Here is a 13,204-nt window from a genome sequence, read left to right on the forward strand (position 1 = left end):
CCCGTGTCCAGTCTATGGGCCCATAGGAATCAACGGGCTGATGTTAACGTATGGAGGTTGGTAGGAGAGCTCCACACTGGGTCATCTAAACAGTTCAGACCCATAGACCATCTCCAAAAGCACCCACCAGACAAAGAGTTTCACACACAGTATCCAGGACGTGATATTGCAAAGGTGAGTGATGATGTCGCCACCAGGCGCAGTCATGGTTTGATATACGGTGGGATAGCTCCGCACGGGGGTCCTGTAGGCAGGAAAGAAAGATGTGCACCTTTCCAGGCGAGCAAGGTTACCCCCAAAAGGAGACCCCAATGAAGAAGTGAATGTTGTGTCCTTTCAGTCAAGAGCCTGTAGAGTGGTGCTGCAGCAGGTTTGCCAGCCGGGTGGGCATGGGCATCCAACTAAGACCGCGACCCAGGAGAGCCGACCAGCGGACCCAGCTGAAGTTTACAGGGCTCCGTGCAGATATTTGGGCTCAAAGCGGAAGAGTCAGCAGTGACGACTCAGAAATAGTGACTCTAGTTAGAGGTCACTGGTCATGGTTCGATGAAAGCACTGCAGAACGTGCCGTTGGTGATCTCCATCCCCAGAGGACGGTACCAAGGTCCTGCTACTCATATGCAGAGTTGGTCAAAGCATCCAGCAGCACCAATACCCATTCCAGACATCCTGGAGGAAGTGATGGAGGGTTCCGTAGGTCAAGCAGCACAGATGAGACTTAGGAGTTGCAGGGACACAACATTCCCTTCAGAGGAATGGATCCAGCTGTCCTGTTGGATCAAGTGATGGGCGCAACAATCACAGTGCCTTCTGGTTAGGAGACGGGTGGGATTTGTAGAATCCAGAACCTACTGGAGTATGGCTCCTGTCATAATCCCCAGGTGAGTCGTTCTCTTGCGGATGTTACAGGATCCACTTCCAGCTCTTGGCAACAGTTATTGTGCCGAGTGTCAACTTCTATGTCAAGGCAGAGGGTCGCAGTGGACCATAATCTCCAATCATGGGCATAGGCACAATTCAGACATTTTGTCAGCCAGCCTATCAGTTCTGGCCAACTCACACAAACGTGTGTGGGCATTCACCATGGCAACATTAGCTGGGGTAGATTGAATAGGCACCCCAGAGATAAAACACCTGCATCACCCACTATTGTTAGCCCACATGAGAAAAGCATTATCCTACATGGTAATTCTTGGGCTTCACCATAGAAACTCTGAAGGTCAACAAACTACGTTGACCTACTTCCTGGAGCTCACAATTCGAGAGACTCCATTTTGGGAGCCTTCAGGAAGGAAAAGGATTCTTGTGAGTGACAATGGCCCCCTCAATCCGCTTCCCCCTACTCAAGGAAGACCATATTCTAGTCGTAGATCACTTCACCCTCCCAATCGGGTCCAACGCCCACCGCCTACACTTTGTCTTCACCCGCTTTAACCACTCTCAAATCCACATGCACATTAAGCCAACTCCTATTGGAAGCAACTCTCTTGAGTAATCCATCTCTTTGCCTCCCTGAATTATTCTGCTTTTTTCATTTATCCCCTCTCTCCGGCTACTCCTTCATTCTCTGTCTCGATCCCGCCCTCCTTTTGTTCCCCCTATAACTAAACACAAACTTAATACTTCCTGAACTAGCCAATCAGAGGTCTTCCCTCGGGAGGATAGCTCAGGGGCAACGTGCTCGCCTTGGAAGCAAGACGACACGGAGCACCACAGGTTCGATCCCCGGGTGCGGTTAGAAACCTCTGGATATTAAGCGCGTTATAAATAGCCTATTATATCATACTAAACTGCCCCCTCTCCGAGGCAACTCTACTGAGCAGTTTTCTTTTTTTCTTTTAAATGTTGATCTTGGCATTTCATTCGTGACATTATCACACGCTCCTTGAAATGATAGCTCGGTTCCCCTTGTTGGCATGACTTGATGTACTCTGCGCAGACTGAACTTTATAAAGGCATGCGCGTTTCAACTGCATGCTTAAAGGAAGCGATGTGCTGGGTGACGTGGAGGGAGGGAGGGAGGGATGGATTCACATGTTATGGTACAGTAAAATAAAATGCTTTTTTAAATCTAAGAAATGATGGAAATAAACCCAATCTTAATGGGGAAAAAACCTAGCCTGTCCACCACACCCACACTCCACCTTGTTTCGCTCTGTCTGAGATTTTTCCCCTCCCTCTTTAAATTCTTGACACAAAAGTAACCAGTCAAATCGGCACCTTTTTTGAGGAGTGTAGTAAGGATTGTTTTTTGTTTTTTCTTGTTGATTAGAATGTCTGGTTATTCAGAGTTTACATTTCACAGCTGGTCAGTCTGGATTCTGGTGCAATACCTGCTCACCTAATCGGCATTATTCATTTACAGGTGAGCCAGTCTGCACACGTTTCATGCCAACCCTGACACTTCTTCAGGACTCTTAACAATTCCTGAACTGGTTCTGCATATTAGTGGCTCATTCTGAAGGCAGCGCCTAATGTAATTGCTGAACAGGTGTTCTAGTGAACAAGACCAATGGACACTCCACCTTAAGTCACCAGACAGGCCGTGCACGTTGCAAACTACCGCTACCTTCGAGGAGACGGGGTTCCTCTAACTGCACTTGCGGTGCCACTCAAATGTAAGCACGGTGACCATGTTACCATGACTGCTCTTTAGAAGATCTTTTGAGGGGTCACCCTCGTCCCTCCCAGCTTGGCGCCACTCGTTGTGGTAATATGGACTCCAGTTCCCCATACCTGTTCAGATTTCTGCGGGCACCCGCTATTCCAGAACACCACCTCATCTGGGATTGTTCCTCTACCCTTACTTTCTCCCACACATATAGTTTCAGGTCTCTCCCTCTCGTTCTCTAACTCACCATCTCTCTCCCCCACTATTGCTCACAAGGAAACCTATGCTTAAGAGAGTTGGTGTACCTTGAAGTTGACCGGTGTACCCACACCTTTAGCGTTATCCTTTTGGGTTTGCCTCTATGGGCCACCTGACAGCATCTAGCATTGCCCCGGGGATGCGCTGCCGCTAATGCAGTGTTTCCACACACTCCCAGACTAAATAGATTGTCTCCTGCATTTCTCATTCCTATGAAGTGTGGGCCATTCCGGGACCCCCTCCACAAGAGCCAAGGCAGCATCGGTGGCTTTTCAGAGAACTGCCCCCTACCTCTGAGCTACTACGTACTGCGGTTCATCGAACATACCTATTTGCTTGAATTTGATCACTATATATATACACACGCTTTCAGTGGGCTTTTGTTTGGTCCCAAACCAGTCAGGAAGGAGGGAGAACAGTGTAATGGAGAAAGCAAAAATGACTTTTATGGTGATTCTGGTTCTCTTAGTCCATGCTCTCCCTTCTTCACAGCACCCCCCCTCCTTCCTTCTCCGTGAGAGTAGGCTGTCCTCCGAACTTTTTGCTATATTTAATATTTAAAAATATTATCCAGCATGGTGTGGCTGTTTAGTGTGCTCTATTGGTAAGGGAGAGTCCTGTACGCGCAGCCTCATTCTGAAAACTCTTCGAGACAACACTTTTAAGAGACACTAGTTAGGCATGGCCGCCTTCCATGCGATTCCTAACCAGTTGTGAAGGAGGGAGAGCAAGTGAAATATTATGAAGTCGGTTTCCTTTTTCATTCAATCAGCAAAAGCAGCTGGAACAGTGTGGGAGCTGTGAATATTTTTTTAATTACTCCGTAGGTGGGTGTTTACAGTTCACGTACTTTATTTTCTGTTGCTGTTTTGTAGCAATTTTAACTTGCAGCAGTAGCTTTGGCAGTTGCACAGAGTGCAGGGGGTGGGTGGACTGTTGAGCTGTAGGGACATCATCAGGCGGGTGGAGTGTTTGGGGTACACATTAGGCTCCGCGCTGCACAGCGGATCAACTCTACGCGCTCCTCGGAGACGTCGACCCTACACATTGACAGGCTGCAGCGGAGGCCTCCAGGTTCTTCAGACTGCGGTGTGGGCTGCAGGGAGGCACTGCCTCAGAATGTGCTGATCAGCAGTAAATGTTGCTAACCAGCGGCAATCTGTGGGACAGAAAACCAGCTGCCTGCGGATAGTGGATACATGCATCGCGACATCTGGATGCGAGGCCGTTCCCGGATAAGGCTCAGGCTCCAACGCTTGCTCAGAGCTACTGGGAACGTTAGGTGTATGGTTGGAAAGGGAGATGTTCTCTTACTCTCTAAGACGTCAGGAGAGTCTACCGTCTGAAGGAGATTGGTGAACGGTATCAGGTAATAAAATCGTGGCAAAAATGTCGCGGTAAAACGAAATCGCGACAAAAATGCTGTGGTTTGACCCGATAAAGGTATGCCCCATTACACCTTTTAAGGGGAGCGGGGGCTGCAGGAGTGTCCCCCGCTCCACTTAAATGGTATAATGGGTCCAGTGGTTGAGGGGGTGTCCCTCACATCCTTTACATGGATTGCGGCGCAAAAACCACAGCATTTTTGCCGCAATATTTTGTAATCACTGCAATTTTTGCTGCGATTTTATCACATGGAACTCCAGGTGAAACAACGAAAAGTCAATTCTATCACCTTCTCAAGACATGAAGCCCGGGTGATGGAGGCAGAAAGGAGAGCCTGGGCAGTTCTGTAGGATCAGCGCTCTTGGATCCGCCAGGGAAAAGGATTTGGACTGCGCCCAAGGGGGAAAGCTGCTGACTTCTTAGGGCCCAGGTGCCAGCAAGTACCCGAGTCTCATTAATGGGATGATTACATGCGCGGTTCATTTCTCTGCATCCCCCACTGTGTCCTCTACACTCCGCGCATGCTCAACTTTGCTGCGCCACTGCTTCCGGTTTCACCCATTTCCCGCTCTGTCACATTCAAATCCCTACATTGCTTATGCCGGGTGGAGTGTCGTCTCAGTTTGAAAAGTGAACACGCAACAAACCTTTTGCGTGCTATTCTATGGTAAAAGGCCCCTCAGAGATGCGGGTTCGAGGCGATGCTGGGTCTCTTGACTGCAGCGAAACAAGGGGCTGAGGCAGAGGTGGGGCTTTTATTTTTGGGAGTGGTCCTCCCATCAAACATTGGGTTCAGGCTGGTTGAGTGGGGGGTCAGGGCTCCCAAATACATACTGAAGAGACTCCGATAGAGCGTAAATTGCCAGTGCAACCCTAGCACCATAGAGTTGTTGAGGGAGTGAGAACCTTCCTTTTCAGTGTTTATACAGTGATTCAGGGTATACAGTGTTTACATCGAATCCTATATATTGAATCCCCATATATCTAATCTTTTATCTTGAAAACCTTTATAGTGAATGTATTTGGGGTGGGGTAAAGGGTTACATTTTTTGGGGAAAAAGGCCAAGATGGGTTTTTAGGGGTGGGAAACTGGGGCTTAGTGGGGGGAGCCCCCATACCCCCCCAAAAAATGCATTCATTATAAAGGTTTTCAAAATAAAAGATTCAATATATGGGCATTCATTCTATATTACTTTGATATAAAGCCATGTATCCGTCTACTAAAGTAAGCAAGCTCATTATATTAGGAGATGGAGAAGCCTGGAATTGCAAACATTCATGGCTGTTCAGATACATATTGATGCAAAAAGTAATGGCTTCCAAAATGTCAAATGTAGCCAGACCAACTTTACAGATAAGAGGTGCAGTTAGTTCTCGCCATCAAAGGAAGCACGACTACACTGCACGGTCTGTGCTGGGGCCCGAAGCCCTAAACATCTTTAGCATCTGGGTGACCCTGAGGACGCCTTCAGATCAGTGGCCCACAGTTTGTAAGTTCCCAGCTGAGTGCTGGCTGAGTGTTGGCTGAGTGTTGGCTGAGTGTTGGCGCATATGTTTCCACTTTGGACAACCCAGAAAGCATGCAGGCCACCGTTTGGGTTCCTCCTGCCTTTCAGAAGTCGGTGCCGGTCTCAATCCACTGCAGGGTTACTCCGGGGAACACCTGCTTGCCCCAAACCTGCCAAAGGGCCCTACCAAGGATGCACGTACCTACTGGTGTCAACATGTGGCAGTCGGGGAGCCCTGCATAGGTGCGAAGGGACCAATCAGGAAACCGGCACTAACCCATAGTGCGATATCAAAAATTCGGGTCAGCTTCAGTAGGTCACAGGGGAACCTACAAAAAGAATATCCTAGAGGCCAGGCAAAAACAGAGGTTCTATGTGTTAATATACCCGCAAAAATATCACCATACAAAAATATCACCATACAAAAATATCGCCATTTTTGTGCGCCAATATTAAGGCATGGAACCTGCGGGGGAAACCCCCACAACCCCTGCATTATTTGTGAAGGAGTGGGGGACACTCCCAAAAACCCCAAAAATGAACCCCCCCCAAAAAATATCACCTATGGCCGTTCCAGACCACCCTAAATACGGCAATGTTTTTGGTGGGAATTATATGTAGTGTTACCAAAACAGAGTGTGCAAGTTAGTGAGGGCCAAGTGGAGTGAACGCGTGTTGTGTATTTCGGTCCAAGCTCACCATGCCTTCTTCCTCAGAGGGCTGTGTAGGCAACAAGAGGTAGGGCATTGGAGGGCGAGTGGTACAGAGGGAAGGAAGATACCCCACGTTTCTATTCAGTTTCTGGTTGGTGTGTCTGTGTGTGCAGTGTTTGGAGTTGTTCAGATCTCCAGAGTGTAGCATTATGGCGGCAGTGTGCAGATGCAGTGTGCGTGCGCAGAGGGTATCTAAGGATAATGTCGCCAGGGGAGGTTTCCCCAAATTTGCGCTCCCACGAAAATCAACCACTTTCCACACATATTCTAGAACTGGAGTTGGAATAGAAGATTGCACCCGGCATTGAATATTTGGGGGGGGGGCAGTGAAAGGGGACATTACCCATGGAACCGTGCAGAGACTGAGCCAGCTTGTTTGATTGGTCCCACGTCTGTGGTTAGTGAGGGCAAAGGTAAATGGGCCATACTCGAATGCCCCAAAGCAGCTGATTTAAGGGATCTGGCCTTAGCTTTGGGAATCATTCATTGGAATGGAATGTGCAGGACAGCAATTGACGAGGAGGGAAACTAGGCTAATTGGAGTGACTGATGCAGAGGAATTTCATTAAGAACAGTCAGTCTGTCGCGAGTGGTCTGCGGGATCGCCCGCCACCCCGGCTTGCGGTTTTGCTTCTTTGGTTCCTATTTATTTGAGAGTGAGAATTGCGCTCCTGCCAGACACATTGTACAACAGTAGCCCTACAGAACCGAGCATTCCTGTGGAAAGGTAGGGACAAAAGTGGGAGATGGCGGAAAAGACCTAGTGGGAAGGGAGGACCCCCATTCGTATGGGTGCATGGAACCGTACACCCCAGTAGGCGCGCTCGTTATAAGCGCCTATTCCCATTGGCATGGTGCCAAGGAGCTGTGGATGAATGCCCACAGGAGGCCGAAGTCCAAGGTATGGGAAAACCGTCATAGGGGTTTCGAACGCATGTGTGCATTTTGGTAGATAGGAAGAAGAATAGGGGTGGCCAAGTCCCTATTAGCTCCCCATATGAAACTGGCATGTGGATGGGTGCCAAGCAGTTTGGAGAGTATGCAAGTGCAGGAGACTCATTATGTTTCCAGCTAGACCTCATTTTTGTCGTGGGGGATAGCTAATGGCAGAGGTGATGTGTTTAATATGGTGTATGATAGCAGATGTGTGCCGATGAGCAGCCTTGCCTTTGGCTCACTTCCGTAACCATGGAGCCTGATACGTATTCAAGGGTTCTGGCTGCTTTCCTGGTTTCATACATGTGTGGAGTCTGTCCAGTGGGCTGGTGGGTTTTATTCTCCCCGTCTCTGTACATTTCATGGAGGGTTTTCTTTGCCTAGCTGGAGGAGGATGCAATCTCTCGTCAGGAGACAGGGGGGAAAGTCAGGTTTTGAGGGCCCTCTGGAAGGCAAGGTGGTCCTTGATGCATCGGATGCTAAGGGGAATTCCGTTCCAGATAGCAGGGGCGTGGATCGAGAAGGAGGACCCCCCCTAATCTTGTCGATTTAAAAGGAGTGATCACAAGGAGTAGTGGAGGGCCTGAGCACAGGTTTCTGATGGATTGATAGCGGGTGAGTTTATGTGGAAGGTATTCTGGGCCTGTTTTGTGGAGAGCACAGTGGGTGATGCACATGGGTTCAAAAGTGCCCGTCGCACGACAGGGAGTCAGTGGAGGATATGGAGGGCAGGTGTGATGTGCTCTCTGGGGCCGAGAGGAGTTGAGCCGCAGTGATTTTGACCCATTGGAGCTTTCTGAGTTGATAAGCGGGGGCATACTATATACAGCAAGCTCCAGCGGAAGTAGGGGGCAGGGTGCCAAGGGAGGGGGACCAAGGGAGTGGTTGCGGGAGAAGGGCACAGTTGCTGCTCACTATGATCTCAGTTTTATCAGGGTTCAGAAGGAGGTGGTTTCTTGTCATCCATTGGTCAATGTCTCAGAGGCAAGCTTCAAGGTCGGGTCGTTGGTTGAGGCTTGTTTTGGGAAATCTCTGGATAACTTGGGTATCGTCAGGTGGTGCGCGCGGATGATCCCTGGTAGCGTGGTCAGATAGAGGTTGAAAAGGAGAGCAGAGAGACAGGTGCCTTGTGCTACTCCAGTGTTCACGGCGTGGTTGAGAGAAAAGGGGAGAGGAAAATTATTTTTTTCCTGTTGTTGAGTAATGAAGCAATCCATTTGAGTGCCGAGCCTCGGATTCCAAGGGAGTGCAGTCGGTCGGGGAGGAATAGAATGGTTAATGGTGTCATAGGCAGTTGACAAATCAAGGAGAATCAGCACTGCGCAGCCCTCCGAGTCTGCCGAGACCTTGAGATCGTCCCAGATCGAGATCAGAGTGGTTTCTGTTCCATGGCACAGCCTTAAGCCTGATTGAGCGTCGTCGAGTAGGTTGCTGATTTCTACGAAGTGGTTGAGCTGAGAGTATGCAGCCCGGACAATGAGTTTTGCCAAGAATTGGGTGTTGGAAATTGGCCTATAGTTCTTAGGCTGTGTGTGTGTGCAACACACATAATCACTTTGATTGTGTGTGTGTGTGTTTGGCGCAGTGAGGCCCAGGAGACAGGCATGGTATTTTTTTTACTGCCCATCTATGATACAGGGCCAGTAAAAAAAAAAAACATGCCTTACTCCAGTGCCCCCCAGCACCTCACAAGCACACATAATCACATTCGTCATTATTGTGATTATGTCCGACTGACTGCAAGGCGCTGGCACACCATGGAGCAGGCATGGCATGTTTTACTGCGCATGGTTGATAAAGCAAGCATGATAATTGTTATTATTTAGCTAGACTAATTTTAATACAGCCAGTCTAGCCATTTCTTATTGTGGCATGACATTTTATATTAGGGATCTTTGGAAAAACAAGCATAAGTGGTATTATGTAGCTAGACTGGCATTCCAATGCTGCCAGTCTAGTCATTTCTTATTGTGGTATGACATTTTGAATTGGACATCTGTGGTAAAGCAAGCATGATGAGTGTTATTACGAAGCGAGATTGGCATTTTTTATGCTACCAGCCTAGTCATTTCTTACTGATAAAGCAAGCAGGATCAGTGGTATTATTCTTACTGTGGCATGACATTTTGTAGTAGGCACCTATGGTAAAACAAGCATAAGTGTTACTCCTCTGGGGAAGGCCACCGGGTAAGGCTTCCTGCCTGTCTGTGCCTGCCTCCCTCCTCCATACCATCTAGGAGTGAGGGAGGCAGCTGCCTATTGTAAGAGCCACCTGCTGCATCCAGCTCTGAAGAACGAAGCAGGTGCCCTCCTAAAATGGCCGCCGCCCTCAACATCACCTAGCACTGGTCGTGTTGCTGGTGGGAGTGCCCATGTGCCTGCAACCTGAATGGGCACTGTTTTCCTAACCTGGGTCTCCCCAGAGCTGGTAGGTAAAGCCGGTTCAATCCTCCAAGGAAGGCTGCGGGTAAGGCTTCCTGCCTGTCTGGGTCTTCGAAGGCTCAACGGGCCGCTCCCTGCTTTCACCACATCATCTACCTCAACAATCAAACAGATGGCCGCTGCAATAATTTGTGATCCGGGTTGTCTCTCAACCTGCCCTAGAACTCACCTCACCCTATTGCCCAGCTGTCTGCACATCCGCAGTGGTCCAGTCGAGCCTTTAGGCTGTAGGCACCCGCAAATCTGCCTTGGAAGGTAAGCCCTGCCGTCGGCTTATCTTGCCCTGTCGTGACCTTGATCTGTGCTCCAAACCCACCGGTGATGTGCTTGGTCATCGCTAGTATCAAGTGCAGCTTGTATACCCTGCCGACCCCCCTTCTCGACCTTTTAGTTGCAGGAGGTATGTGGCATACTTACCTGTCTGCAATGGCCATTCCCGACTCATCACGCAGCCTTGTGCTGCCATTGCGCTGTATATCGTCCAGCCCAGCATGGTTTACATATTTTTCCCTACTCTAACAATACCAGTATCTCTTGTACCATGAGGCGTGGCTTGCCAGATTATCTACCCACATGATTGACCCTGCATTTCAATTGACTTACTTGTCCTCGCCCGGTAACTGCGCTTGCATGGACCTGTATGCCTATTGTAGCCTGCATGCCATGAGGCGTGGCTCCGCTAGACCATGCATTTACCCTTACTTTGACATTCATGCACTTACTTTGACATTCATGCATCTGTATACCTAATGTAGCCCCTCGCTCCATGATGTGTGGCTCTGCTAGACTATGCATTTAACCCTTACTTTGACATTCATGCATCTGTATACCTAATGTAGCCCCTCACTCCATGATGTGTGGCTCTGCTAGATTATGCATTTACCCTTACTTTGACATTCATGCATCTGTATACCTAATGTAGCCCCTCGCTCCATGATGTGTGGCTCTGCTAGAGTATGCATTTACCCCTTACTTTGACATTCATGCATCTGTATACCTAATGTAGCCCCTCGCTCCATGATGTGTGGCTCTGCTAGACTATGCATTTACCCCTTACTTTGACATTCATGCATCTGTATACCTAACGTAGCCCCTCTCTCCATGATGTGTGGCTCTGCCATACTATGCATTTACCCTTACTTTGACATTCATGCATCTGTATACCTAATGTAGCCCCTCACTCCATGATGTGTGGCTCTGCTAGATTATGCATTCACCCTTACTTTGTCATTCATGCATCTGTATACCTAATGTAGCCCCTCGCTCCATGATGTGTGGCTCTGCTAGATTATGCATTTACCCTTACTTTGACATTCATGCATCTGTATACCTAATGTAGCCCCTCGCTCCATGATGTGTGGCTCTGCTAGAGTATGCATTTACCCCTTACTTTGACATTCATGCGTCTGTATACCTAATGTAGCCCCTCGCTCCATGATGTGTGGCTCTGCTAGATTATGCATTTACCCTTACTTTGACATTCATGAGTCTGTATACCTAATGTAGCCCCTCGCTCCATGATGTGTGGCTCTGCTAGATTATGCATTTACCCTTACTTTGACATTCATGCATCTGTATACCTAATGTAGCCCCTCGTTCCATGATGTGTGGCTCTGCTAGATTATGCATTTACCCTTACTTTGACATTCATGCATCTGTATACCTAATGTAGCCCCTCGCTCCATGATGTGTGGCTCTGCTAGATTATGCATTCACCCTTACTTTGACATTCATGCATCTGTATACTTAATGTAGCCCCTCGCTCCATGATGTGTGGCTCTGCTAGACCATGCATTTACCCTTACTTTGACATTCATGCATCTGTATACCTAATGTAGCCCCTCGCTCCATGATGTGTGGCTCTGCTAGATTATGCATTTACCCTTACTTTGACATTCATGCATCTGTATACCTAATGTAGCCCCTCGCTCCATGATGTGTGGCTCTGCTAGACTATGCATTTACTCCTTACTTTGACATTCATGCATCTGTATACTAATGTAGCCCCTCGCTCCATGATGTGTGGCTCTGCTAGATTATGCATTTACCCTTACTTTGACATTCATGCATCTGTATACCTAATGTAGCCCCTCACTCCATGATGTGTGGTTCTGCTAGATTATGCATTCACCCTTACTTTGTCATTCATGCATCTGTATACCTAATGTAGCCCCTCACTCCATGATGTGTGGCTCTGCCATACTATGCATTTACCCTTACTTTGACATTCATGCATCTGTATACCTAATGTAGCCCCTCGCTCCATGATGTGTGGCTCTGCTAGACTATGCATTTACCCCTTACTTTGACATTCATGCATCTGTATACCTAATGTAGCCCCTCTCTCCATGATGTGTGGCTCTGCTAGATTATGCATTTACCCTTACTTTGACATTCATGCATCTGTATACCTAATGTAGCCCCTCACTCCATGATGTGTGGCTCTGCTAGATTATGCATTCACCCTTACTTTGTCATTCATGCATCTGTATACCTAATGTAGCCCCTCGCTCCATGATGTGTGGCTCTGCTAGATTATGCATTCACCCTTACTTTGTCATTCATGCATCTGTATACCTAATGTAGCCCCTCGCTCCATGATGTGTGACTCTGCTAGATTATGCATTCACCCTTACTTTGACATTCATGCATCTGTATACCTAATGTAGCCCCTCGCTCCATGATGTGTGGCTCTGCTAGATTATGCATTCACCCTTACTTTGTCATTCATGCATCTGTATACCTAATGTAGCCCCTCGCTCCATGATGTGTGGCTCTGCTAGATTATGCATTCACCCTTACTTTGACATTCATGCATCTGTATACCTAATGTAGCCCCTCGCTCCATGATGTGTGACTCTGCTAGATTATGCATTTACCCTTACTTTGACATTCATGCATCTGTATACCTAATGTAGCCCCTCGCTCCATGATGTGTGGCTCTGCTAGACTATGCATTTACCCCTTACTTTGACATTCATGCATCTGTATACCTAATGTAGCCCCTCTCTCCATGATGTGTGGCTCTGCTAGATTATGCATTTACCCTTACTTTGACATTCATGCATCTGTATACCTAATGTAGCCCCTCACTCCATGATGTGTGGCTCTGCTAGATTATGCATTCACCCTTACTTTGACATTCATGCATCTGTATACCTAATGTAGCCCCTCGCTCCATGATGTGTGACTCTGCTAGATTATGCATTTACCCTTACTTTGACATTCATGCATCTGTATACCTAATGTAGCCCCTCGCTCCATGATGTGTGGCTCTGCTAGATTATGCATTTACCCTTACTTTGACATTCATGCATCTGTATACCTAATGTAGCCCCTCGCTCCATGAT

At 48.0% G+C, this 13,204-nt stretch overlaps 1 protein-coding gene across 3 annotated transcripts in view; it reads left to right on the forward strand.

Annotated features, from left to right (window-relative positions):
- VWA7 (von Willebrand factor A domain containing 7) overlaps positions 1-13,204 on the forward strand; it is a 255,716-nt gene that overhangs the window by 25,491 nt on the left and 217,021 nt on the right. The window contains exon 1 of one of the 3 annotated variants that reach the window (XM_069635143.1): positions 7,258-7,377. The exons of the other annotated variants lie outside the window; for them this stretch is intronic. Within the exon in view, the coding sequence (XP_069491244.1) occupies positions 7,273-7,377 (105 nt within the window). The 5' untranslated portion in view covers positions 7,258-7,272. Of the gene's footprint in view, positions 1-7,257; positions 7,378-13,204 lie in introns of those variants that run through there. 3 annotated transcript variants of the gene reach the window in all.

This window comes from Ambystoma mexicanum, chromosome 13 (assembly GCF_040938575.1).
Source record: "Ambystoma mexicanum isolate Mex_15411 chromosome 13, UKY_AmexF1_1, whole genome shotgun sequence".
Taxonomy (NCBI): Eukaryota; Metazoa; Chordata; class Amphibia; order Caudata; family Ambystomatidae; genus Ambystoma; species Ambystoma mexicanum.